The following is a 24393-nucleotide window of genomic DNA, read 5'->3' as shown; positions in this document are numbered from 1 at the left end:
CACCTAGTTTCTTCCGTGAATCTGGCGCTCTGGAGGGAAGGGCGGAAGCGTTTTGAGAAAGCTGCATCTCCCCTTCCCTCCCCCCTTGCGATGAAATATAATAATTCATTTTTATTACAAAAGCAACACGGTCCTCACCGACACGCACGCACCGAGCCACGCTCCCACGTTCACTCTAACTCAGCTCTGAGAGCGCCTGCATTTTCTTTGGGAGCCGCTTGGAGGTTCATTAATATCATTAGCATTTAACCCCCTCCCTCTTCTCATCCCCTCCCCGCACATGGCTGACGTCAGACCCCGCCAGGAGTTGGGGGAAAAGCTAAGTGGGCCAGGGACGCCCTATTCCCCTCCCCGCGGCTGCCTGTCAGAGCGCTTCTGGAGATATTACAGGGGACCCAGCCCGCAGCGACAGGCACAAAGTCACGGGGTAATGAACTTCGGGGAACCCTTGCCGCTGCGTGCGCGGCTCTCCCCGGAACCCCGGACCTGACCACCTGGTCCCTCGGAAGACTTCCCAGCAATCTAGTTTTCCCACTCTGCGCTTGGGTTTGGCAGCGCGGAGCCCGTCTGCCTGGGACTGCGGTCGTGTTTTCCTTCTTTCCTTAAAAAACGCGGCGGTCTGTAGAGATCTGTCCACATCCTGCATGCCTAGAGGGAGAGATTGAAGACTGAGAGACAGGCATGGGGGAATTGAGGGGTTTTGCCCTTTTTGCTCCATAAGGACACCATTTTCGTGTCTCCATCTCTGTCCTACAACATTCCTCTTTTGCCCTCCTCCCTTCTTCGATCTGCCTGTCCGTCTCTCCGTTTGTCTGTCCATGCGTGTGTCCATATCAAGCAACATTCCCAGCAGCTGCGGTTTTGCAAGAGCCGGGAAGAAACTTAAGGATGCATAAATTTCCATCGTGGAACGAATTCTGAGCGACCCGGGAGCAGCGCAGCCCACAACCGACACCCACCTGTCCGGCCCGGGAGCCTCGCAGGCTGGAGGGCGGCTGGAGAACGGCGGCGTCCGGCGGCGAGGCGGGCGCTGCCGGCCGGGACTCGGGCAGCGCCCACCAACCGCTTCGCCCTGGGACCGCCAGCATGAGCAAGCCCGCCGGATCAACAAGTGGGTACCTTCGGGCCGCCGCGGGGCTCAGGCGCGCAGCCTGGGGCGGGCGCGCGGGAGGCCGGGGAGGTCCTGCCCCGGGCGCTGCGGCTCCGCGCCGGGAGAGGGACTCAGGCAGCGTGTGCGCCTTGGCCCAGCTCCTCCTGGAGCCGGAGCGTTTCTTGGGGAGGCAGGAACAATTTCGTTACCTCCGGATTGCTGCTTCCGCCTCCCTCTGGTCTGGAATGAAGGTGGAGACCTACGCAGCCCACCAGTCCGGCGATTTGCCTCCGCTTAGCCGCCAGGTGTGGGGAGGGGTAGGCGACGGGGGTGGGAACTAGGCCGCGGCTCCCGGCGGCGGCACAATAACACGATCGCTCTGAACTCCAGGCTCCAGCGCGCAAAAGCAACTCTGCACAAAGCGGATTTCGAATGGAATGCTTTGCACCCTGTTTCTAGCTATTTCAAATAATCCTGTCAACTGGGAAGCAGAAACAATTGAAAAGTCACATTTTCCTTAATCCTAAATCCGCGGAGGTCCTAACTGGGGAATGTAAAGTATGGCGAACTGCTCTCGCAAGGGAGGCCCGAGTCCCTAATCCCGAGGGTTTAAAGCGGGAGCTCGGCGGAGGCAGGAATGTCCGGCCCGTTCCCTTCGCGCGCTTCTCTGCTGCCCCAGACTCGCCTAGCTGGTGGCTCTCCCTCGGGACGCCAAGCCTCGGCCAGTCCGTAAGCGCCCGGACACCCGGGGGTGCGGGGCTAAGTGCGCGAGGGCGTCCGCGTGCGCGGTCCCTGCGGAACCCGGGGCTGTGCAGGCCCCGGCCGGCGCTGGGGGCGGCGGCCGCCACGCGCCCGTCTCCCTGGGGCACTGCAGTTCCCGCCCTCGGGGGGCCGGCGCGGCTCTCAGGGTCCAGGGCTGGGCGGCAGGGGCCGTGGGCCCCACATGCCGGAGCTCTCCTGCTGCCTTGTTTTCGCCTATAGCGGTTCGGGCGCTGTGGGCTTCCCTCGGGCCCCCTCCCCTCGCTCGCCCCCATTGTCCTGAGTCTTTGAAAGTTGGGAGAGTGCGAGATACTTCTGAGGACTGATAAGGAAGCCCCGCTCAAGGCGGATGCAGGCCTCCCAGAATGGACTGTGTTTTCACTTTGTCCGGGTTTGGGGGGCGGGGTGCTGCCTTTTTAAAAAAGTGAACGTGAACAAAAAAGGAAGAGAAATGTTTAGAACCAGGGCACGGGGAGGAGAGAAGGTACCCTAGCCGCGGCCGCATCCTCGCGGGGGCTGGCGCTCCAGTTAGCCTCGGGCCTGCCCGGTCTCGCTGCCCGAGTCCCGGGGACGCAGGCCAGCTCGCCTGTCGTGGGCCGTGTCCTGACGTGCGAAGGGCCTTCCAGGAGGCGCGGAAGGAAACCTGTCCACATGCATTCGGGCCCCTGCGGCGACCCGAAGCCCGAGGGCCTCGGCCGGCCTCCCAGCGCTCTCGCCCGGGGACAGGCCTAGCCTCCCCTCTAGAAGTCAGGAGGCTCGGGCTGTTGCCCCGCTCGGGATGCGGAGTCGCCGGTGTTGGAGCGGGGGCGGGGGGTGAGTGCTGCGAAGAGGCCTCCGCGGCGAGGGAAGGGGCGGGCGAGGAGCTGGGGCCGCTGGGGGCCGCGCGCGCGCGCGCGGTGGACCAGGACGCAGGCGAACCCTCTGGCCTTAGAGGAAAAAGGCTTAGTGACGCACTGGGAAAACTTCGGAGTTTTCCAACTTCCCTAGAGCCTGAGTTCGGCCTCGGAAGCCTCGCGCCCCGGTGCAGGTCCGGAAGCCGGCGCTGAGCTTTCTCTGGCAGGCAGGACAGTAGCCCCCGCCTGTGGCGCCGCTGCACCCAGGCCTCCTCCAGACCCAAACCCGCGGGCCCCGGGCCGTCTGGCGAGCAGGTGGGCGCGCGGCGGGCGGGGTCGGGACCTGGCCGGGCCGCGAGATCTGCAGCCCCCCGCCTCGCTCGGTTTGCACAGCGGGAGAGTAGAGCGGTGTCACTCGGGAGCCCCGCCTGGGTGGTAACAAGACCCCGGCCAGTCACCCCTGCAGCCCAGACTAACTTCTTTCAACAGCCTCTGATGGTAATTACAGTAATCGAAGCTGCCATATATCTTTAGGCAATTATGACACACAAAAAGCCCCGAGGGGACCCCCTGGCGAGGGAAGTTAAGAACCGTTTTCCAGCCCCAGGAAACTCCCGCTTGCCTCCCGTCGGAGCTCGCTCGGCTTCCTAAATGAGAGCTTTGCAGCGGGGTCGACCAGCTTGTCTCGTGACCCCAAGTCACCTTAACGTGTCTGGGTGGTGCAGTGTGAGGCGCAGGCCCGCCCTGCCGCGGGGTCCTCGCGTCCCTGCCTCCCGGGCCCCGCCCCGGGTGGGGATGCTCGGCTCTCAGCTGCCCCGGGAGCCGCGGTCGGCTGGGGGTTGCGCCGAGGCAGGGCCGACCCGCAGCCGGGGCAGCTGGGGGAGGCGACGATCGGAGGAACCCCGCCCGCGGGGGCCCCGCGCTCTGGTCTTCCCTCCACCCCTCGGGGGCTCCCCAGAGATGTGAGTTCCTCGCTTCTGTCTGGATGGGAAGCGGGAAAAGAACCCCGCGGCTGCTCTTCCCGCGCGCTCATCTTGGCATCGTCAAAGAGCCACCGGGAAGAGAACAGCTGGGGCGACAGGCTTGCGGGACCCCGAACGCGGGCGCCAGCCCAGCCGAAGGGCGCGTGATACTCAGAGGTGGAGAGCTGTTCCAGGGAGTGCCCCGAGGCAGAGCCCGCGTGCCCGGCTGCGGGCAGCCCTGCGTGCCCGGGGGCACAGGGACAGGCCCCGGGGCCTCAGCCGGCTCTCTGCAGCCCCTTCCCCCCGACAGCACACCTCTCCTCCCACTCTCGGGCAGAGGGGGCGCCCAGGCGCTGGCCGCGGCGCCGCGCGCCTCCCCGCCGGCCTTTGTCGCCGTCCGAATTCCCATGCTACTCTTTTTGACGGGTCACTGGTGGCTCTATAGGCAGGTGCTGCGGCGAGGCTGTAATTGCCCGGCCTGGTCGCTGCCGACCTCCCACCCCACCCTGGCCGCGCGCGTCCTCCTGCCCCCTCCCGGAGGCCGCCTTCCGGGGCCGGCGCCGCCGGGACGCCAGAGCAGCCTCGAGCGCGCCTGCCCCTCCGCGGCCTCGGAGCCCCGCATGCCCACGCGCTGCCCCCTCGCCTCCGCTCGCCCAGCCTAATCGCGGGCCTCAGCCGAGCGCTCGGGGGAGCCGCTGCCGACTTCCACCAGCCAAAGGTGGTCCAGGCCCAGACTGGAGGCCTTCGGACGGGTAGCGACTTGAAAATTAAATATAAAGAACTTAATGATTCTTAGTCAGAATCGTTGACTATCATTATTACTATCAAAGTGTTAATTACGTGAACACGTTATTTAATACTCCCTGTGTTTGCAGGAGGGAGGATTTCTAAGTACTGGAAACTGCTTCAGGCTTGCTGGACTCCTGAACCTTGGAGAAAAATAATTGCCTCCCTTGTAGATTTCGGATATTACCCCCTAACATTCCTCCCGGGTCCGCGGCCACCCCAGGCTTGAGGGGTTTCCGAGGACAGTTCTCTTAACCAGGCTACGGCCGAGGCCAAAGAGGTTGGGGGGCAGTCTGGAGAAATTAGCCAGCTGCTGCCCACAGGCAGCCCCTGGCAGCGGCAGAAAAACAGAACGAAGGGACCCAGACGGGCTGGAGGGGGCGGAGGCGGGTCTTCCCGGAAGAACTCGGGGTGGAGGCCGAAGGACTGGCTGTCCACGCGAACTTGCCAGGGGATCGAGGCCCTTGCATCATTCTCCTCGCAGTTGCCTAGCCTGGTGCTGGCTACTTTGGCTACATTTTTTTCTAAAAGAAGTTATTTCCCAAAAGCGATCCACCACGCACTCTTCTAAGCAGGTAAGGAAAGTTGGGCGGTTACCACTACCCTTATTGCCATTAATACTCCTAAGATTAGCATTACAATAATAACCCTAAGAATAACAACCGCCCGGCGGTCGGAGAACTCGATTGCCTTCCAGCTGCCATCCCTGGTTCCAGCCGTGTTTGTTTTTCTTCTTTTCCCTTTTACATTTCAAGTTTGTCTCCTCGAGCGCTCGCGAACAACTTTCTCTGTTAAATGCAGGAGCTGGGGGGAGGGAGGCGGCCAAACTGCGCGGAGCAGAAAGGCAGCGGCGGGCCGCGCTGCGGCCCCGGCCGGCTGTAATCTCGGCCATTAGAGGAGCCCAAATACATGTAGCGGTGCATGAATAATGCTCATTGTAGGAAACTGACACTTGCTCAAGGAAAAAAAGTTTGGCTATAAAATCACTTCATTATTTGCTTTTACCGCAGCTTGGGCGCTAATCCCTTCAGAGGTCAGATTGCTTAGCATCTCTCTCTCCCCCTGCCCTTGCCCCCTCTTCCCCGCCCGCCTCCCCTCTGGCCCCCTCCCCCTCTCGTCTCTCCTGCGACTCCAGGCCGTATTTTAGATATCCCCTGTAAAGTGTGTGGCGACCGCAGCTCCGGGAAACACTACGGGGTCTACGCCTGCGACGGCTGCTCTGGGTTTTTCAAACGGAGCATCCGAAGGAATAGGACGTATGTCTGCAAATCCGGAAACCAGGTACCTTGGCCAGGGCTGCACCGCCCAGCCCCCGTCTGCCGCCTCCCCCTCCTTTGTTTGTGCCAAGGCCTCCTCTGGGTTTGCACGCTGCAGAGGGGAGCCCGGGCCCTGACCTCTCCTTTCCTCTCCCCTCCTTCCAGCCTCAACTCTCAAAGGCCCTTTGGCTGGGGAAGAGGAAAGGGCAAGAGAGATCTGTTTGCAGGGGGAATTCTGAGGTTCTGGCACCTTCCTGTACTGCCTCCCCTTTTCCAGCCTCTGTCAGGTTTTCACACTGGGTAAGGCCCACACCCAGTGGCTCTAAAGCCGGCCCATGGGACCTAAGGAACTTTAGAATCTAGACCCCTAGTGCAAGCAGAAGAAAGGGCTGTCACCCTGCAGGCCACTGCACCCTCTTCCTAGCAGCACCCAAGCTCAGGGCCCTGACCGCTGCCTGAGGTGCTAGCTGTAGAAGGCCCAGCGCATCTGACTCAAAACTGACCCAAAGTGAGTGTTGGCCACGTGGAGCGGAGAGGTCTGCTCTCTGGGAGTCTGTGGGGGGGGTGGGCTCTGTGAGAGGTATGCCCTCAACTGGAGAGAAGCAGGGCTGCTCTGGAGGTGGGCGTGGGGGGGGGGGCTTCAGCATCCATGTGACTCCAGCTGGGCCTTGTCAGAAAAGGGCAGAGTGAGCAAGAAAGAAGGTCCCCAAGGAGGGAGTAACTGGGACCCCCCCCAACGTCCACTTCCTCCACCAAGAAGAGGCTCCCACTTTGCTCTTGAGCAGGCAGAACTCTGAGACAGGGGAGTGCGGGCCGGGCTGAGCTGGAGCCGGAGCTTCCAGAAAGAGCAGGCTGCGTGCCCTGACTCAGTTTCCAGCTCAGTGACAGGCTGATTTACAGGTCAGCCTCTGTTTCCACACTGCCTGCTCCTTAGCCAGGCGCCCAGGGCCTCAGCACAGAGCCGCCACCTGCCTCTCAAGAAGGCCCTGGAGAGGGTATCAGTCAGAAGACACCGTTTGGTGACCAAAGTGGTGAAGCACTTTCACTTATATATATATATAAATATATATATATATATGTGATGCACATGTATATATACACATGTATTATCTGCTGCTAGCAAATTATTCTTATTTTAGTGCTTTCTGCCCATATCAATTTCTGATAGAGTTGGATTATCAAAAAAAAAGCTATTTGCATTTTGAAGTCATGTTCAACTCTCCAGCCTGTTAATTGTTTAATCGGGTACACAGCTCTGTGTCTGTTTCTAACTTCACCATACGGACACATCACATCACTCACACACACACACACACACGCAGGACTGTATCCCAGTAGCTCCACAGGAATGTAGGATTATTGTGGGTCATCAGATTTAAACAGGCTTCTACCTAAATTATTTACACTTTTATGCAATGCACAGAATTGGGAATCAAAATCTCAGATGTTATGCTTGATAGTTTCAAAGGGGCTGGCTCCGAATTCAGACATACTGTTGTCAGCCCAAGTACTTGTAAAGGGAGTGATGATAGACTGTCACGCTTGGTGGTCCTCTCCCTACAGAGAGAATGAATGGACCGAGCTCAGGCCCTCATCTTTCTCCCAGGCTCCAGATATTTATATACATATGATCTGGTTTGAATATCTTAAGTACTGAAGGTTTCCATTTTGTATTAGCATGTGTATCAGAATACTAGCAGGATAACAATGGAGGGTGGACATGTGATTGCATTTAATAATAAGTTATTTAACCCTCCCAACACTGAACTATTACACTGGCCAGCAAAGATGCACTGAAGAATTCACTTATGAGCCAAAAAATATTTCTTTACTCTTTTTGATTCTAAGATTAAGCAAATAATATTCCAATTTATTATTAACAGTAATAATGACATTTAGAAATTGTTATGAATCTCTCCCCTACTTTTATTTAAAACAAATCAACATATCTTAATTTGGAGGAGTCTGATCTCATGAAACTGTGCATGTGTGTAACTTTTTCCTAAAGACTACTTCAGAAAATGCACTTATTCTATATTTAGAGTATATGAATTTTTGAGATTAGAAAGCAAAATAAAAATATATTTATTCTGTTCTTTTTCTTCCCACTGCAAACATAACAGTAGCAACTTCTAGAAACACAGGAGAGTCCAAAACTTCTTACATGTATTTCCAGTGTCTAAGACACATGTAGATAGGACCCCTTATGTATGTATGCGCTTGCTCAATAACAACACCTAAACTGAATGAATTCCACAAGAAGATTTCTCTGTAAGTTTTCCCTTTTAATAGCCAATATTTTTCCATTGCATTAGGTAGAACATTTATTTTCTCATGCATCTCAAATAAATATTTCTAAGGCAGCAATCATGTCTTTTTTTGTTATCAGGCTAGTATTCTCAGTCCATATTACTATTTTGTCAGTTCATCATCACATTACCTGCCCGGTCACATTTACACAGCGGGCATCCTAGGTCCTGCCCAGGCCTAGGGCTCTTCCCTCCCCACCCTCACCTGGGAAGGCCTTGCCCTCCTACGCCCTCTGTGTCCGCCTCATCTTCCAGGAACTGCTGTGTCTCCACGAATCTGGGCAGGGTCTTCAAGGCAACTCCGCACGTGCTGGTTGTAAGGATGGCTTCCTGCACAAAGGCGAGGGCCAGGGGACAGGAGAGTGGAGACTAAGTGGGAGATAGTCATCTGACAGACAAATGGGGTCCCCGCAAAGTGACAGAAAGAGGTCGACTCAAGGCCTGAAAGCGGGAAGCGGCGGAGAGGGGCGGCGGGGATCCCGGCTGGTCCTCCGGCTCCCAGTGCAGCTCGGCCGCCTCCCGCCCCGGGCCCGGTCGCTGTCTTCGGTCCTGAAAAGTCGCTCCTGCTCCACCACCACGCCCGGGGACAGGGCCCCTCGTGAGCTTCTCCAACACCGCCGAGTCTGGCAAACTTGGCGCTCTGACCCTTCACCTGCATGGAAAAGGGCTCTTCCCTCCTGACCGCTTGCCCAGGGTTGGGGCTGGGCCTCCTGACAGCCTGGGAATCCCAGTCCTTTCTCTACCTGGCCCAGCTCGTGCCCAAGGCCCTCGAGTTTCACGCACCCACACCCGCCGCTCCACGATGGGTGGCGGGGTCGGTTCCCACCTCCACGCCTGTCCCTGCCGCGCCGGCCTCGCGTCCACAGGCTACAGGCCCTGGGGGCCGCTGACCGCCTGCACTCTGTTTCAGGGAGGCTGCCCGGTGGACAAGACGCACAGAAACCAGTGCAGGGCGTGTCGGCTGAAGAAGTGTTTGGAAGTCAACATGAACAAAGATGGTAATCAGCACATGTTTTTATTCTTCTAATGTTGGTTGAGTAGTAAGTAAATTATATGTACAGAAAATACACCGCACTCCTATGCATGTAAATCGTCTCCGAGTACATAAATCCCTTGCAGATGCTGGGAACTGGCCTAGGGCTTCCAGTCCATCCTCCCCGTCTCTCCGCGCGAGCCCACCCCACGGACCCCTTAGGGCCAGGCCGTGCCCACAGCCGCCCCGCGAAGGCAGCGTTCCCGGGGACCCTCTCCGCGGGGGACGCACAGGCGGTGTGTCCTGCTTGCAGCGCGGATTTCTCTCCTCGCCCCTCCCTGCAGCCTTTTCGTGCCCCTTCTGAGCCTGTTAGCCCCGCGGGGTCGCGCAGGCGGATAGGTGCCCGGGGCCGGGGTGGCGCGGACTAGGACACACTGAGTTGGGAGGGAGGGCAGAGACCTGGAATTTCGAACCCTTGTTTGCAAATGCACCACGATTCCAAACTCCGGACCGCCACTGCGGCGACCTGGGCTTTCCAGGCCTCTCGGTTCCCCCGAGCGGGGCTGGAGAGGAAGGTGACGCCGCGGGTGCCTCGGACACCCCGCTCCCCGAAGGCTCCGAGAAGCGCGCGGCCGGACGAGGACGTGAGGATGCCCCTGGGGCAGAGCGCCGTACCAGTGTGCGGCCTGCGGCGGCCTGGCGAGGGCGCCCCAGGCCGGGCCCGGGGCGGGGATGGGGCGCAGCGCAGGCCGAGCGCGCTCAGCTGGGGCGGGCGCGCCGGGGAGCGGAAGGCAGCGACCAACCTGTTGAACCCGAGTTGACAAGTTGTCAGGCGCAGCGAGCGGGAGATGCCTTGAATTAATGTGTTTGTTTAAACTGTCGGTGGTAATTGTCGCATCTCCCTGCCCTCCTCCCGCACTCTCGAGACGGGCTCGCCCTCCTGCCGCCCCCCCCCCCCAGCGTCTCCCAGGCTCCGGCCCTTTTCTCCTGGGGCCCTCGGAGGCCCGACAGCCTCCCGCGGGCAGGGGCGGAGGTGGGGAGCCGCGCCCGCGAGCCTGGCCGTGCGCCACGCCGTCTCCCCGAGGTTGCGGACGAGGAAACCTCGCTACTTCGCCCTGCGGCCTCCCCCGGTGGGGAGGAGCCCCGAGCCGACGGCGAACACCTCGCCTGGCGGGAGGCCCGGCCGATCCGCCACACTGCGGGCAGGCTCTCCGCCGGGCCTCGGGAGGCCCCACCGCCCTCCCCCCTGCCCTTCCTCTCCCGCCCTCTCCCCACCTCCCGGGTGGCCCTGCCGGCCCGGCAGCGGCCCAGGCTCCGACCCGGCTCGCCGTCTGTCTCCCCTGCAGCTGTGCAGCACGAGCGCGGGCCGCGGACGTCCACCATCCGCAAGCAGGTGGCCCTCTACTTCCGCGGCCACAAGGAGGAGAACGGGGCGGCCGCGCACTTCCCCTCTGCCGCGCTGCCCGCGCCCGCCTTCTTCACGGCGGTCACGCAGCTGGAGCCCCACGGCCTGGAGCTGGCCGCCGTGTCCGCCACCCCCGAGCGGCAGACGCTCGTGAGCCTGGCCCAGCCCACGCCCAAGGTCAGTGGCCCTGCTGGGCCCGAGGAGCCTCGTGCGGAGCGGAGGAGAGCGGGGAAGCCCATGTCCTGTGATCTGGGACGGGGTCAGGAAAGGGGGAGAGGCCGCAGGAGGCTCACACGTTAGCGGACCGTGAGGTCCTGCTCTGACCTGCTACAAATGCGGACGCGAACCCGTCCCCCGGAGCCCCTTTCTGCAAGTGTGAAGTGGAGCCTGGGGACCCGCACCTCTAAGGCACGGCCCGAGGCTGGGGCCCTGACTGGACTGAGAGGGCGGCCTGCGCGTCCCAGGCGGCCAGGAGAGCGGAGGTTGGCGTCCAGGAGAAAGGACTTGGCGGCCCGGGCCAGAGGAGCTCCTGCGGTGGAAATCTCAGGATCTCTTGGGCCAAGTTATGGCCTCCCTGTAAGGCGGAGACTCCAGACATGTAGAACCCACCCTTAGGACAGTTTGAGGAACACGGCTTCGTTTTTCCACTCTCCCCGCACTCTCTTCGGAGATGCCAGGGTTTACACCAGGACTGAGCCTCTACTAGCCTGAAGCAGCTCAAAGGCTGCCCCCTAGGGACTAGCCTCAGGCCCCCAGCTGGTGCTTTCCCAGAGCCCCCACTCCGGGCACAGAGGCCTCCGGGTCTCCCCAAAGGAGGCCAGCTGCAGCCCCACGCTGCAGGGAAGCCAAACACCTGGGCACGCGCACACGCACAATATTTAATATTGCTTTCTTACCCTTGATGTGTATAATAAGCTTGAGAAAGTAGTGTTATGAATATGTTGTCAGTTATGAATGGGAATGCTCTGTGAATGATTAAGATGTCTAATTGAAATATTTCCATAATATACTAATCCTTTCTAAAAATACTCATATGCATATTTGTGTTTGGGATGCCTATTAATTTATACTTTTTTCACATCTATTTTTATTTACACAAATGCAAGCAGCTCTTGTCTAAATTGGGAGACAGGCCTGGCACTTGGCTCAGCCTGAGGAAAATTTGCAGCAAGGGATGAAAAAGCCAGATGCCCCTCTGGAAGAGCAGGTCCCCAAAGAGTGGGAATGGGCCTCTCCCTACAATTAGTTTTTCCCAAACTATAAATATAGGTGTTTGTTTTTTATGCACCTACAGCAACTGCATGTTTAAGCGGGACATCCAAATTCCTATCTCCTTCCCTGTTCTAATTAGAAAATTTAGTTTGGCTTCTCTTGAAAAGCTGTGGTTTCCTCACACCCTGGTGTTTCTCTTTCTTCCCCGCCCAGTACCCCCATGAAGTGAATGGGACCCCAATGTATCTCTATGAAGTGGCCACAGAGTCAGTGTGTGAATCAGCTGCCAGGCTTCTGTTCATGAGCATCAAGTGGGCCAAGAGTGTCCCAGCTTTCTCCACACTATCTTTGCAAGACCAGGTATGACCAAAAGGGAAATGAGGTCTTGGGGGAAAGGGGTTGGGAAAATAGCCTGCAAAACTGGAAGTTACCTGGATAAATCACCAAGGCCAGGCATCTGTCCTCAAAGCAGTGAGAAAACCATTTTTACTGGCTTCTTGCTCTGGGTTCAAAATATTTAGCTATGGGATCCTTACTAAGAAATGTGATTATGTTCTTTCAGGAAAACTGGATCCAGACTATGAAAAAGAAATATACAAGAACATTATCTCTGTTTTTTTAGTTTAATTGAAACAAATTTCATCACAAATTCTAAAAATTGTAATGATTTTTAAAATTGTTACTAAAACAATGATTTCTTAAAAACATTGGAACTGAGGGCAACAGAAGGTAATGATAGCATTTCCCCTGTAAGATTTTGGGAACTCATCATGTTATTTTATATTCACAGCTTTATGTTTTCTACTGTTAGACTCATGGTTTGGGCCCATTTTACCAACATGTAGGATTAAAGGGTGCATTGCATACCTCCTGCAGCTTAGGATGTCTCTTGATTCTTAAGTTTTTTGAGAAATCTTGTAGACAAATAGGCATCATGCATAATCCTGTGGTTGCAAATGATACTCAGAAGGAGAAAAAGCATATGCCACTAAAAATTGCATTGTACCAAAACCCTCAAATTTTGTTGCTGGGTGTATCAGAAATGGCCTCTGCCAGAATTTTTCTAACTTAAGGGGAAGAAAGAAAATGAAGCGCTCATCACCACTGGCTGTCACCAGTGCATTTATGCAACTTAATAACAAATTTCCCAAAAAGCTAAGAAGTAGTTTTACAACAAAAGTTTTGTTCCTTTAATTCATTTTATACCTAATTAAAGCATAATAGTGCCCTTTCATAGGAAGCATGTCTCCGCACAGGGGCCTGGCAATGTGCTCAAAACATTTCATCTTCCATCAGGGGCTGTTCAGTTTTTCATGCCTGGACTTTCACACATGGCGAGAATTAGATACCGTGTACCCTGCATTTTTAAAGTATTATATTCTGTACTTATGCAACAAAACTAAAAATAAAGCATTTTGAAAATGAAACCTTTTGGTCTAATTGTGATTTGGGTTATAAGCCTTCACAGTTCAGCTCTTAGCTCCAAAAAAGGAAATCTTTTCATAAATCACCCAGAATTGATTGGGTTTTGAGTGATTTTTCAAGATGGTTAGGTTTTATCTTTGATCGAGTTTACTGGTTACCTCTATTTGTAGTGTGTGTGTGTGTGTGTGTGTGTGTGTGTGTGTGTGTGTGTGTGTGTCTATGTGTGTATAAACTGGCTGTTTTTTCTCAAAACAAGTATTTGTAGACTCTTTAATCCAAACAAAATTTACTTACTGTCTGCCACTCAGCCCTATGGTGGAGACCCTTCGCCAACAAGCAGACAGCAGCGAAGTGGAATCCAGTATATTAATGTGGAAAAGGAGCCAGATTCTCATTTTAAATATTCAGTAGCACATTTTATTAGAATGAAAATGACAGGCACCTTGACGCTGTCCACTTATGAGTCTCAGAAAAATCAGGCAGTGAGATGAGGTAAACTCAGCAAAACCCGATTAACATAATTACACCCTGATTTGCCTGCATGCTTCTTGGGAATTAGTGATCTCTTTCCTAGCCCAGCCCCCTCAGCCCTCCGGGAAGAAGGGGGCCCAGATTTGCATGCTTAGTCTAGAATCTTCAACCTGGCTAATAGCAGCATTTTACATGGGAGGAATCAGCCTGCCAAGGCTGGTGGCATTTCACAGAGCCTGGGTCTCTGAAGAAGTTTCTAGATGGTCAGGAAAGGACGGCTGCAGGGACAGGAAGGGCAAACCCTTTTCCAAGGAAAGCCAAGTTTGGGGAATTGGCATGGTTGGCTCTCAAATGCATGGGCTTATCTATAGGCACCTTTACAAAAAGGAAAATATGGAAAATGAGGGAAAGCTAGGATATTCAGAAGAAAAATTACCAAGGCAGGCATTTAAAACACTTTTTTAAATAATGGAAATTGACATACTGGAATTGTCTATAAATTTATAAATGACACACTGTATTATATTTCACGTCTATTGTATGACAGCTGATGCTTTTGGAAGACGCTTGGAGAGAACTGTTTGTTCTAGGAATAGCACAATGGGCCATTCCGGTTGATGCTAACACTCTACTGGCTGTATCTGGTAAGAATTGCACAATTTAATGACTTTGTTGTAGAAATTACCATAAAAATACATTACTGAAAAAAGAACAACATGTAAAGAATATCAAATCCCTGCTGAACAATAGAGTCTACCTGTCATTTATAAATCTATATTTAAATGCAAATAATGTTGTTTTGTTGTATTCATGACTGCTCGCATTGTTATTTAAATGCAAATTACTGTGTTTGTTATCATCCAAGAGAAGATTTTATATGAACTTTCATACAATATAGCCAGTTTACATGGAACCAGATATCTTAGAGTGACAATTGAATAGATATTGATATGCAGGATTTTGTCAAAAATCAATATTAAATCATGAAAATGCCTTCATACCAGAGCATTTACTCCATATTTTCATTCTAGGCATGAATGGTGACAACACAGATTCCCAGAAGCTGAACAAGATCATATCCGAAATACAAGCTTTACAAGAGGTGGTGGCTCGGTTCAGACAGCTCCGGTTGGACGCCACGGAATTTGCCTGTCTGAAGTGTATTGTCACGTTCAAAGCTGGTAAGTAGACCCAAACCCTGGTCTCTCTTCCCTCCCCAGTTTTGCCACCTCACTGATTCAGCCACCTCCAAGTGCAGACTGGCCTCGCGAGAAGAGGGGACGGTGTGCAGGGGAGCCAATCCTGTCTGGCTGGCCCCACTCCCCATAGCTGCAGGGACCTGCGTGCTCCCCCGCAGACACCCACTTCGGGAGAGGGGCTGTCCCCACCTGCCTAGGTTCTGCTGCTCACCAGGCTCCTGGCCTTCATTTCTAGTGCCCACACACAGTGGCTCTGAACTGCGGAGCTTCCGGAACGCTGCCGCCATCGCAGCCCTCCAGGATGAGGCCCAGCTGACTCTCAACAGCTACATCCATACCAGGTGACTTGTTTGCCTTGGGCTCCAGAAAACCACTCCCGTTGTGAGTAGGCGAGCAGGCACTGGGACTCATGCTGTTGCCAGATCAGTTAGAATCTACGTCCTCATCTATGTTCTCACCTACGTCGCAGGGTGGGTGAGAGGAACACACCCGACTAGACCATCCAAGTGGAGGTACTGCCGGACCCCTTTGGGCTGTCCTGCTTGGACAAGCTGATCCATCAAAATAGTTGGGCACCTCTGTGTGAATGGAGCCAGAGGCGGGAAAGGTAAAAACGCAGGCTAGAGTGCTGTTAGTTAGTGTGCTAGAGAGTGACCACAGCCTCCTTTTAAAGAGGCAAGCACCTTTCTTTGGAGGAAATTGGCATATGATTTGGATGAAGTTGACCAATCCCAAAAGGAAGGACCAGAGAACTCTCTAGAGAGGCCGTCTTTAACCACGTCATGAGCCCCTGCTTGGCTGCAGTGACTGCTGCCTCTGGAGTTGTTCTGAGCACAGCGCCAGGTCGCCCCCAGCTGCGCAGGGCCCCCGGCAGAGGCTGTTCTGTCTACTGTAGACTCTGGCAGCCACTACCGACCACCAAGAGGCAGAGACTTTCTGATCCTGTTTTCAAGTGAAAAAAGTGAGCCTTTTGAAGAGCAGTGGCTTCTTGCTCTCTTAGGACCGAGGTGGGTCTGAGGTCAGCGTAGAGCCGCTATTCGTGTTTACTCTCTAGACTGACCCTGAAGGGAAGACCCTGGAGGCCTGTCCATATCCTCTCAGCCCCACCCCCCAACCGAGCACTGCGCTGGGAGTCACTGCCCCAATGGGCAGAGGCAGTTAGTGCCCCTCACCTCAGGGGCTCAGAGAAACCCCGAGCCGGCCCTGCTCAGTTGGGCTGATACCACTTCCGGTGGGACTGCCTTTTATTTCTATTATAAATCCTCTTCTAATTGCTCATGGATGGAACTCGCTGCTGCCCGTGAGCTGCCCCTCGGACCATGTGAAGTGCACCTGCATATGCTTTTCCAAACTAAAGTGCCATGGGTTTTAAAGGTAGAATCACTGTTAAATTTCAGAATGTAGAGAGTAAGCATTTAGTATTTGTTTGGAATTATAAATGGAGCAGTACATAATTTGGGCACTACCCCCAGCTGAGAATGTACTTGTATATCGTAACTGACCTCTGACATTTAGAGTCACTAGGGCATAAAGAACATCACAGTGAGAAGAAAACGATGCCCATGTATGGGTTTGGCCAAGCCTTTGCTCTGTGCACAGCCCCTGGCAGGCATCATGGACATGAGAAAGAACAGGGCACTGCTCGCCTCATTGCACGACGCAGGCGGAGTGTCACTGCAGTTCTGCCTCCCACCACACCGCCTTGGTGACTCTGCAGACATGGCAGGGGCTTGTCCAGGCAGCCACCACCACCCCTGCTTCAGGGTGTTCGCCTTCTGCCTGGTCCTGGGGAGGGAGGCCGCTGCGGAAGGGGGTACATGGCTGAGGTGAAAGGGGGGCACAGGTCTTGGCTGCACTTCCCAGGAAACGCAGGTGACGCCTTCAGCAAGGAGAGCAAGTGGTGGGGTTAGTTATTTTTACTTACTTAAAAAATGTAGATAAGCCCCCGTTTCTGTACGACACTATTAAACATGGTCAGCTGGTCCCTGCCCATGCGTGGCCATGAAGCTGGGCAGTGAAGCAGGCCCATGAGGTCCTCAGAGGCCCAGCACTCAGCTTGAAGAGGGAGGTGTGCTTTCTTGTGCCCAAAGCCAAGAGACAGGCATGGAGATTACCCCCGGGGCCCTGTTTGCAGAGGCGGGTTCCTGGGCTGTCAGGGTCCGTCCGCCTACCTAACTCCTGTGAAGGAATTGTGGTATCTCGGCTTCTCGCGCCTATGGCCAAGGGTTGAATGTGGCCCAGCTACAGGTGAGTGCCCCCAGAGCCCAGCCTTTCAGGTGGCTTGTGGTAGCGGAGGGAGCCCTCCGACCAGCACCTGACTCCCAGCTAGGATGGCGGCAGCATCAGGGCCGCGGTGAGGAGTGGCTTGTAGGCATCTCAAGGCAGCAGCAAATTGAACTTGCACATCTGAGCACGATGTGTGTTGGACATCAAGAGAAGAATCTGTTCGGCAATTTCTCACATCTTTAATTATATGCCAATTTCATTGACGTGAAAGTTGGGTGGCACTGCCACCCGACAGAACGCAGTCTTTAATTTGCAGTGTAATAAGGACAGAATTATTCCTGAGAGTGACTAAGTATAATGCCTGAATAATAATGTGGAGAATTGCTTAGAAAAGGAATCCATTTTCTTTGAGGGAAAACAGCCTGGCGAAGGAGCCTTGAGCATCAGAAAACGTGGCTGTTGACAGCTAGCTTGGTCATCAATACCGTGGGTGTCTTCTGCACTGGCTGCCGCCCTACACTCATTACTTGACCTAAACTCAGTACTGTGTTTCTTAAAATTATTTTTTCTCCAAATAAAATACGGCCCCTCGGCCAGTGTAGGGACACTCACCATGTGACTCCACAGCATCATTTATAGTCTCCGTGCCTTGATGGTCGTTCCGGGAAGCAGGGAGAGGAGGGCCTGCGAGGACCCACCCAGGTCTCCGCTGCAGGGCCAGTACCTGAGCACAGAGGCCCAGCCTGGACGTGCACAGATGGCGTGTGGTCGCGGGGAGGTGTCGGCTCCTGTTAGCGGTGGCTCTTACCTTGCTGTCCCGGCTTCTCCTGTTCCAGATACCCCACTCAGCCCTGTCGTTTTGGAAAACTCCTGTTGCTTCTGCCAGCTTTACGTTCTATCGGTCCATCAACCATAGAAGAAGTGTTCTTCAAAAAGACCATCGGCAACGTGCCAATCACAAGACTGCTTTCAGACATGTACAAATCCAGTGACATCTAAGCTCTCGGAGTCCCCGCTTCTCAGGATGGGACAGTTTCTGATGAACTTCTAGCCACAGAGAACAAGCCTCAACTAATGAACCCTTCAGGAAGCATACACCTGGGTATGTGTAGCCTTCGGAAAAAAATGTCCGTTGACATAAAGCAGTTGCAGTCACTTTGACCTGCTGCTTCTCTCCGGGGAGGGCAGCACGCAAGGCCGGCCTGGGCAGAGAGAACTCACTGCCGCCAGGCCCTGGGAGGAGGGCCTGGTCGGGGGGCCGGTCCGCCCCTCACCTGGAAGATTGGACTGAACTATCACAAGCTGAAACATAAGCAGGACCTTCTTTTCTTTCTTAGCACATAAAGTTGGGTAACCAAATAGAGCTCTGTGTATAACATCGTTCAGCAGCCCTCAGGACTACCTTGTGTTGGAGAATTTATTTTAAAAATAACGGTTAGGACTTAAATCGAAAGTTTTATCAAAAGTTTCCCTCTATTGTAATGCATCATGAAGTGGCCTTCAGAACTGAGTTAATAAGTGAAAGGTGGCTTATGCCATGACATTGGCTTTTTCTCTACTTTCTTTCCTTTTTCTACCTTTTGCCTTGCCCCTCTTTTTTTTCTTCATTTTTTAAATACCATAGGCCAGGCAACCTTGTCAAAGGATTTGGTGGACGAAAATGAGATTCTCACCGGGACGTCAGGTTGGATAACATCTTAAAAAGAGAAGAGCTTTACTGAGCCGACACAGTGGAGGGAGGATGAACAAAAACAGCAAAACCAAATAAAGTGCAGATGAGTGGCTGAGTGAGGCAGACCGCTGTCCTGTTAGCGTAGTGCGAAACCGAAGGCAAGGGGGGTCCAAACTCGTGCTTCAAGTCACCCCAGGGAGTCAGGGAACAGGTGCAGGACTCCAGGAGGAACCCCCAGGAGACGAATGCTCAGAGGTTTCTTGACTGATCCATTGCCAACAGCCTGAGACCCTTCCATGCCTTTCGGAAAACCGGTTTCTGGTAAAGCCTGCAATGCGTGCACGTGCACGTCGTCCTACACCCTAAGCTGCTCCTTTGGTATGAATCTATATTTACGGGAATGTAGAGACAAACGTTTTAAAATAGCTGCTGTACTCTTCCCATGTTGATCTATTAGGTACTAGCACTGAGGAAAAATATTCAGCACGTGGACTACCATAGGGTGAGTAAAACTTTACTTGTACAAAGTGAATTAACTGATTTGTGAAGTTAAAAGGTTGTACTCATTGTATTTACAAAAAATAAAAATATATTGAATTTAAATGAACTCAGCCTGATTTCTTAGCCTCCCTCCCTGGCCAGGTCTCACCCCCGAGAAACAGGGCGGCGGCGGCAGCGGGGTGCCAACTGGAGCTCTGAGCACCCCGGCCCGGAGAGCGGGACCACGAAGGCAATCTCCTTTTTACGGTGAATCCCATTTGTAAAATGATGAATAAAGAAATAAAACATAAGATTCCGTTCTCTGCAGCTCTCAAGTGTAATTGCATCTGTTAGAAAAATTGCTGTGTGAGGAAGAAAGAGGCCGATTAAGAGCCTTCATTCACTCGCTCCTCTGTTTCTCTCTCCAACATTTCAACCCTGACCAGGAACTTGAAATCATTTAATGATCAAGAAGGTGAAGTGTGAAGGGACACGCTGGCGGGCGAGATGAGGGGGAGAGTAGAGTGCATTCAGATGTCCCCGCAGAGGGCAGGGCACTCCCCCACGGCTGGAGGTAAAACCGGAGGTGCCCAAGGCTGTGGGCACCGCGGGCTCCTCCTGGGCAGTAGTTCCAGCAAGTCTGGGGCAGAGGTACCAACAGCACTCAGCTGAACTGACCCTACAGATGGCATGTGAGGATGTTCGATCAGCCGTGCACCCCTGGTCTTAAAGAACAGCAAGGTACTGGACAACGTATGCAAGGACGCTCCTTGCAACACTGTTCATATGTGACAGTCGAAACGTCCACCCACAGAGAATGGCTGCCTCATGGAGCGTACAGTGTTACCGTAGCTGACGTGAATGGGCTAGAGCCAGTGCACCCCCACCATGGGTGGACCCGGGGTAGAGTGTTGGGGCGGGTGGGAAGTGAACCACAGAGGATACTTACAGCTTGGTATTTATATCAAGCTCTGCAACCTACAGAACAATACTGGATCATGTTTATAGATACACACATGTAGAGCAGATGTTTAAAACAAACACTAACTGCATGATCTGGTTACTTTTGGGAATGACTGGGATTGCTGAAGGGCACCAAGGGGACCCTCAAGGGTTTCTGAAATGTCTGTTTCATAAGACAAAGAAAACTCAGAAATATGAGACCAATGACAAGATTTGGTAAAGCTGAGCAATGTTTCCAGGGCTGTTCATCCATGTATTAGTCCCGTTTTGCTTCAGTAATGCTGAATAACAAAGAACCCCAAAGCTTGCAAAATCTTGTACTTCTCAATGGGACTGCCAGTCCCCGAGGGCCAGCTGGCCGGGCTCTAGGCTGCTGTTGGGGTTCAGGTGTGCTCCAGTATCTCCTCATTTTGGACTCGCAGCTCCCCTAAAGCAATTTATTTGTGTGACAGAGCACAGAGTGCGAGAAGCCGAGCCAACCCACGCGAACGCATTGAAAGCCGCTGCCCCCGTCACATTTGTTCACTTTCCACTGGCCAAAGCCAGACATGTGGCCAGACCCAACCTCAAGGTGGCAGGAGGTGCTACTCCTTTCGTGGGGTGGGGGTAGGGGAAGATAGGGACTCTTAATAATTTTGGAACCATCTACTTTAATCTATCTTACATATTCTCAGTAAAATTAAAAGGGAGTTAAGTTTCCTGTGACATGCCACAGAATGACTTCCCTTTGTTGGGGGCACCTCTGCCACACAGACGAGAGTCACATCTAGCTTTCAACATGTGAAAAGCCAGAATTAAAAACCCAGTCTTCTGGAGTTTTGGGATCTCTGCTGGATGCAGTCTGGGTACCTTCAGACCCTCGCTGCTTGCATGGATTTTAAGGCAGAAGTCCTCCATGGCTGGCGTTGTGCGGGAGGGGCCAGAGGTCTTTGAGTACACACATTCAAGTCACAGGGTTCCAGTAGGTGCGATCTGAACATACAGACAAGGGAAGAGAGCCCGGTCAAGTGATCACTGCAGTAAAAACCGGTCATCAAAGGATTCTGACGAATGGTTTTCCTAAATCTGGGAGGGTCACTTTTCAAAAGTGTTGCCTGCATTCTGTGACATGGCACGGAGTCTTACGTTTGTGTTTGCATTACTTTGTTGCTCTTTGATGCTACGGAAGAGAAGGAAGGGAGGTGGGTGGGTGGGGTGGGAGGGTTCAGGAACTGAATCGAGGCTCCCGAATTATTCCACTTAACAGTTCAAGGTTCTTCGTCCATCAGGAGCCTAAGAACCAGAGACCTGCCCTGTGGGTGCTGTCCTTGGCCATGGGTATAAAGATAGAAACCCTCCACTTCTCCGCACGGTGTTTGTGTGCATGGCTGTCCCCTCTGGTGGCACACACGGCCCACTTCACTCCTTTAAACATCTGTCCAGCATTCCATTTTACGGATGGGCTACAGTGTATCCAGCTAGTTTCTTACTGGTGGACTTGGGTTGCTTGCAGTTTTCCACTATAATAAACCAAACTGGAAAGGCCCACCCTTCTGTGTGCACTGCTGGGGACTCAGGGATCTTTCTTAGGATAAATTCTTAGAAGTGGCATTTCTGGGCCAAAGATTGTATGCATTTTTAATTTTGCTACATACAACCAAATGGCTCGGGGTTGTGTCAATTTGCACTCCTGCCCAGAGCGTATGAGGGGGCCCATTTCACTGCTCGGAATTTAAGTGCTTAATCAGACCCGGGCTTGACGAACACTTCAGAAGTTAGAAAAATAGAGAGAAGGCCTCCGTTTCCATTGTGAACACGCCTCTGCCACCGTGCTCACCGGGCTGGTCCGGGCCCTGGCTTGCACCCACGGGGGGGCTTGGTTCCCGCACGTTTTCAGCCCAGGCCCTGCCGGCAAGCTTCCGGGAGGATCCGGAGGTCGTGACGAGGCCTCAGAGGAGGCGGTGAATGAGGAGACAGAGGCAGCTCGGCAGACCCTTTCTGCTGCCAAGATGTTGCTCTAAGAATCTCAGGCCGCTCATTCAACGATAACATTTTTTATAATCACTTGTGGAAACTGAAAGACAATAATTCTCTTTGATTAACTTCAGTTAACTTTGCCACAGATGACAAATGGTTTATTTTTTAGAAAGTCTGTATTTTAGATCATGTTTTTAGATTTTTTGAAGCTCATTTTGGATCATGAAGTAGTGTTTCCTCTGAACGTCGCTGACCTGCTCATGGACCCGTAAGGGGGGTCGTCGGAGTGCTCAGCGGCCGCCGAGCTGGGCCGGCCAGCAACGTGCAGAGGGCGGCCTCTCTGACGAAGAAACCGGGATGCAGCCAGAGCCTGGGCACCTTTCTGGCCTAGCAAAGTGTTGCAATGCTCTGCTGGGAAACTGAGTAGGGTCAGTGTATGGAGGAGGCCAAGGGTTGGTCCTGAGGGAAGCCAGGGGGCCTTCCTCTGTCAGTGGCCCTGGCATCTCTAATATCTGCTGGCGACTCTGTCCCAGACACTGCACAGGTGGCAGCAGAGGCCTCCACCAGGCTCCTCCACCGGGCAGGCTGGAGGACGGCTCCCAGCTGCTCCCACCAAGGGCATACAGGGCATCTCCGCTGCACAGGCCCGGCAACAGCCAAGTGGAAGGAGCACGGGCCAGGATGGGGAGGCTGGGGGCTGGTTCTTCCCAGTTTCCCCGTGGGATGTCGGGCAAGTGTGTCAACCTCCGTGCACCACCAAGCCTTTGCACTGGGCTCGGGGCTGCTGAAATGTTCCCCCAGCTCTCAGCATTTGCATCACCTTCCAGTGGGAGCAGGTGCCTGCCTACCGGAGGGAATTCTCCTTGGCCAGAACCAGTCGGAGTAAGTGGGTTTCCAAGTGCGCTCAGCCTTGACTCGCACCCCCAAATCCTTTCATTTAGATGAGTCGTTCGTTCTGTCTTGGCTGAGGATCTCTGGTCCCCAGGTCCCCAAGATCTCTGGGCAAAGCCCAGACATCAGTATTTGGAGGCTCCCCATGCGAGAGAAGCACTGACGCCCGCCTCGGGCAGGCGCCCGGGATGGGGTTCGTGTTCAGGCTCTAGGATCGGGGCCTCTCACCCCTCATGCCTGGCCCCTCTCCCTCCCCTGTCTGCTGACCTTTAAAGTTGATTCTTCGCCCCCTCCCTGCTCTGGCCTGTCATGGAACTCACCCCGCTGATTGTGGCGCTCATGATTGAGAACCTCTTCTGACCGCTTCCCTTTCCCCAGAAATTAATGTGATCATTAAGGCCTATAATTTCACTCACCAGTGCCATCGATCAAGGGGCTGCGAAACAGAGTTAAGAGTCCTTTTGTGATTGGCGGCGGCCTGTGATTGGGAGCACAGAATCCAGGAGCTGCGGGGAGCTGGAGGACGGGGCCTGGTGTGCAGGGAGGGGCTGCACCCCATCGGACTGACCTCCCAGGCTCTTCATGGCCTGCTCCTGGGGGTAACAGGCTCCTGGCTTCACCTGCCCTGAAGCTCGAAGTTCTCCATCTGCCCACCGCAAGCTGTCTGCAGCAGAAAGGAAGGTCTTCTGAATGCAGGGACAGGGAAGGCCAGCACACCCTTCATACACTGGGCAGCTCCAGGTTTCCCAGGACACGGAGGGAGTCTGGATTGTCCGTAGTTCATTAGTGGGGCTGAGGCTGTCCGGCCCAAGGGAGCCGCATGCTCCTCCCCAGGTCCTTGTTTACAGACAGCCTTGGAGCCCTGTGTGCAGTGGCTCGGCTGGCGCCATGCACGCTCGGTGCCCCCTTCCCCAGGCAGAGAACCCGCAGGCTCCCTCCGGCACACAGGGAGCTTGTGATCAGAGTGGCCCTGGAATGACAGCAGAGTTGTTCCCCCAGCACAGTGGGGCTGCTGATCTAGTTTCTAGCACACAGAGTGCCTAGTGGAACAAACATGCCACACATACATTGGGGGTGGGTCGGGGGCCAGGGGTGAGGGGGAAGTAATTTGTATTTCAAATAAAACAGTATAATGACATTAAAAGTGACTTTCTTTTATTTGATGATAGTATAGGAAAATCTGGAAAGGGAAAATCACCCATAATTCCGCCCCATTATTTTCACATTTGCCCACTTTTCTAGTTCATACGTAGGCACCTATATATTGCACACAGCTGTAATCGCAGTGAGCCTATTTGCTTTCTGACAGCATTTTATTCTATCACTAACACTTTTATTAATAGTGGTTAGGAAACAGCAGAATTCCTTTTGGGGTTTGCATAGTGATTCCGTTCCTTGATGTGGGTTACCTGCCACTCACTGTTTTGGATAATTATGACAAAAATGGTTAATAAAATATGTTCACATTACATGGAATGGGACGTGTAAGACCTGTGCCTAGATGGTTAAAAACGGAGATTCCTCG

The 24393-nt window shown here is 53.8% G+C and overlaps 1 protein-coding gene across 1 annotated transcript; it reads left to right on the top strand.

Moving 5' to 3' along the window:
- Nucleotides 1–326: 326 nt before the first annotated feature.
- On the top strand, nucleotides 327–19225 carry NR2E1 (nuclear receptor subfamily 2 group E member 1). The gene is made up of 9 exons (XM_017673972.3): nucleotides 327–1111; nucleotides 5566–5711; nucleotides 8906–8993; nucleotides 10315–10550; nucleotides 11799–11945; nucleotides 14029–14125; nucleotides 14513–14662; nucleotides 14916–15021; nucleotides 17743–19225. Exons 1-9 carry the CDS (start codon nucleotides 1087–1089, stop codon nucleotides 17903–17905), a joined length of 1158 nt encoding a protein of 385 aa, XP_017529461.1. The 5' UTR covers nucleotides 327–1086; the 3' UTR covers nucleotides 17906–19225.
- The last annotated feature ends 5168 nt before the right edge of the window (nucleotides 19226–24393 follow it).

Source organism: Manis javanica, chromosome 13 (assembly GCF_040802235.1).
Source record: "Manis javanica isolate MJ-LG chromosome 13, MJ_LKY, whole genome shotgun sequence".
Classification (NCBI taxonomy): Eukaryota; Metazoa; Chordata; class Mammalia; order Pholidota; family Manidae; genus Manis; species Manis javanica.
This window is presented reverse-complemented; position numbering and strand designations above follow the sequence as displayed.

Coding starts and splice junctions, on each gene's coding strand:
- NR2E1 (XM_017673972.3), top strand. CDS start 1,087: ATGAGCAAGCCCGCCGGATCAACAA. Junction 11,946..14,028: donor CACTATCTTTGCAAGACCAG/GTATGACCAAAA, acceptor ATTGTATGACAG/CTGATGCTTTTGGAAGACGC. Junction 14,126..14,512: donor CACTCTACTGGCTGTATCTG/GTAAGAATTGCA, acceptor TTTTCATTCTAG/GCATGAATGGTGACAACACA.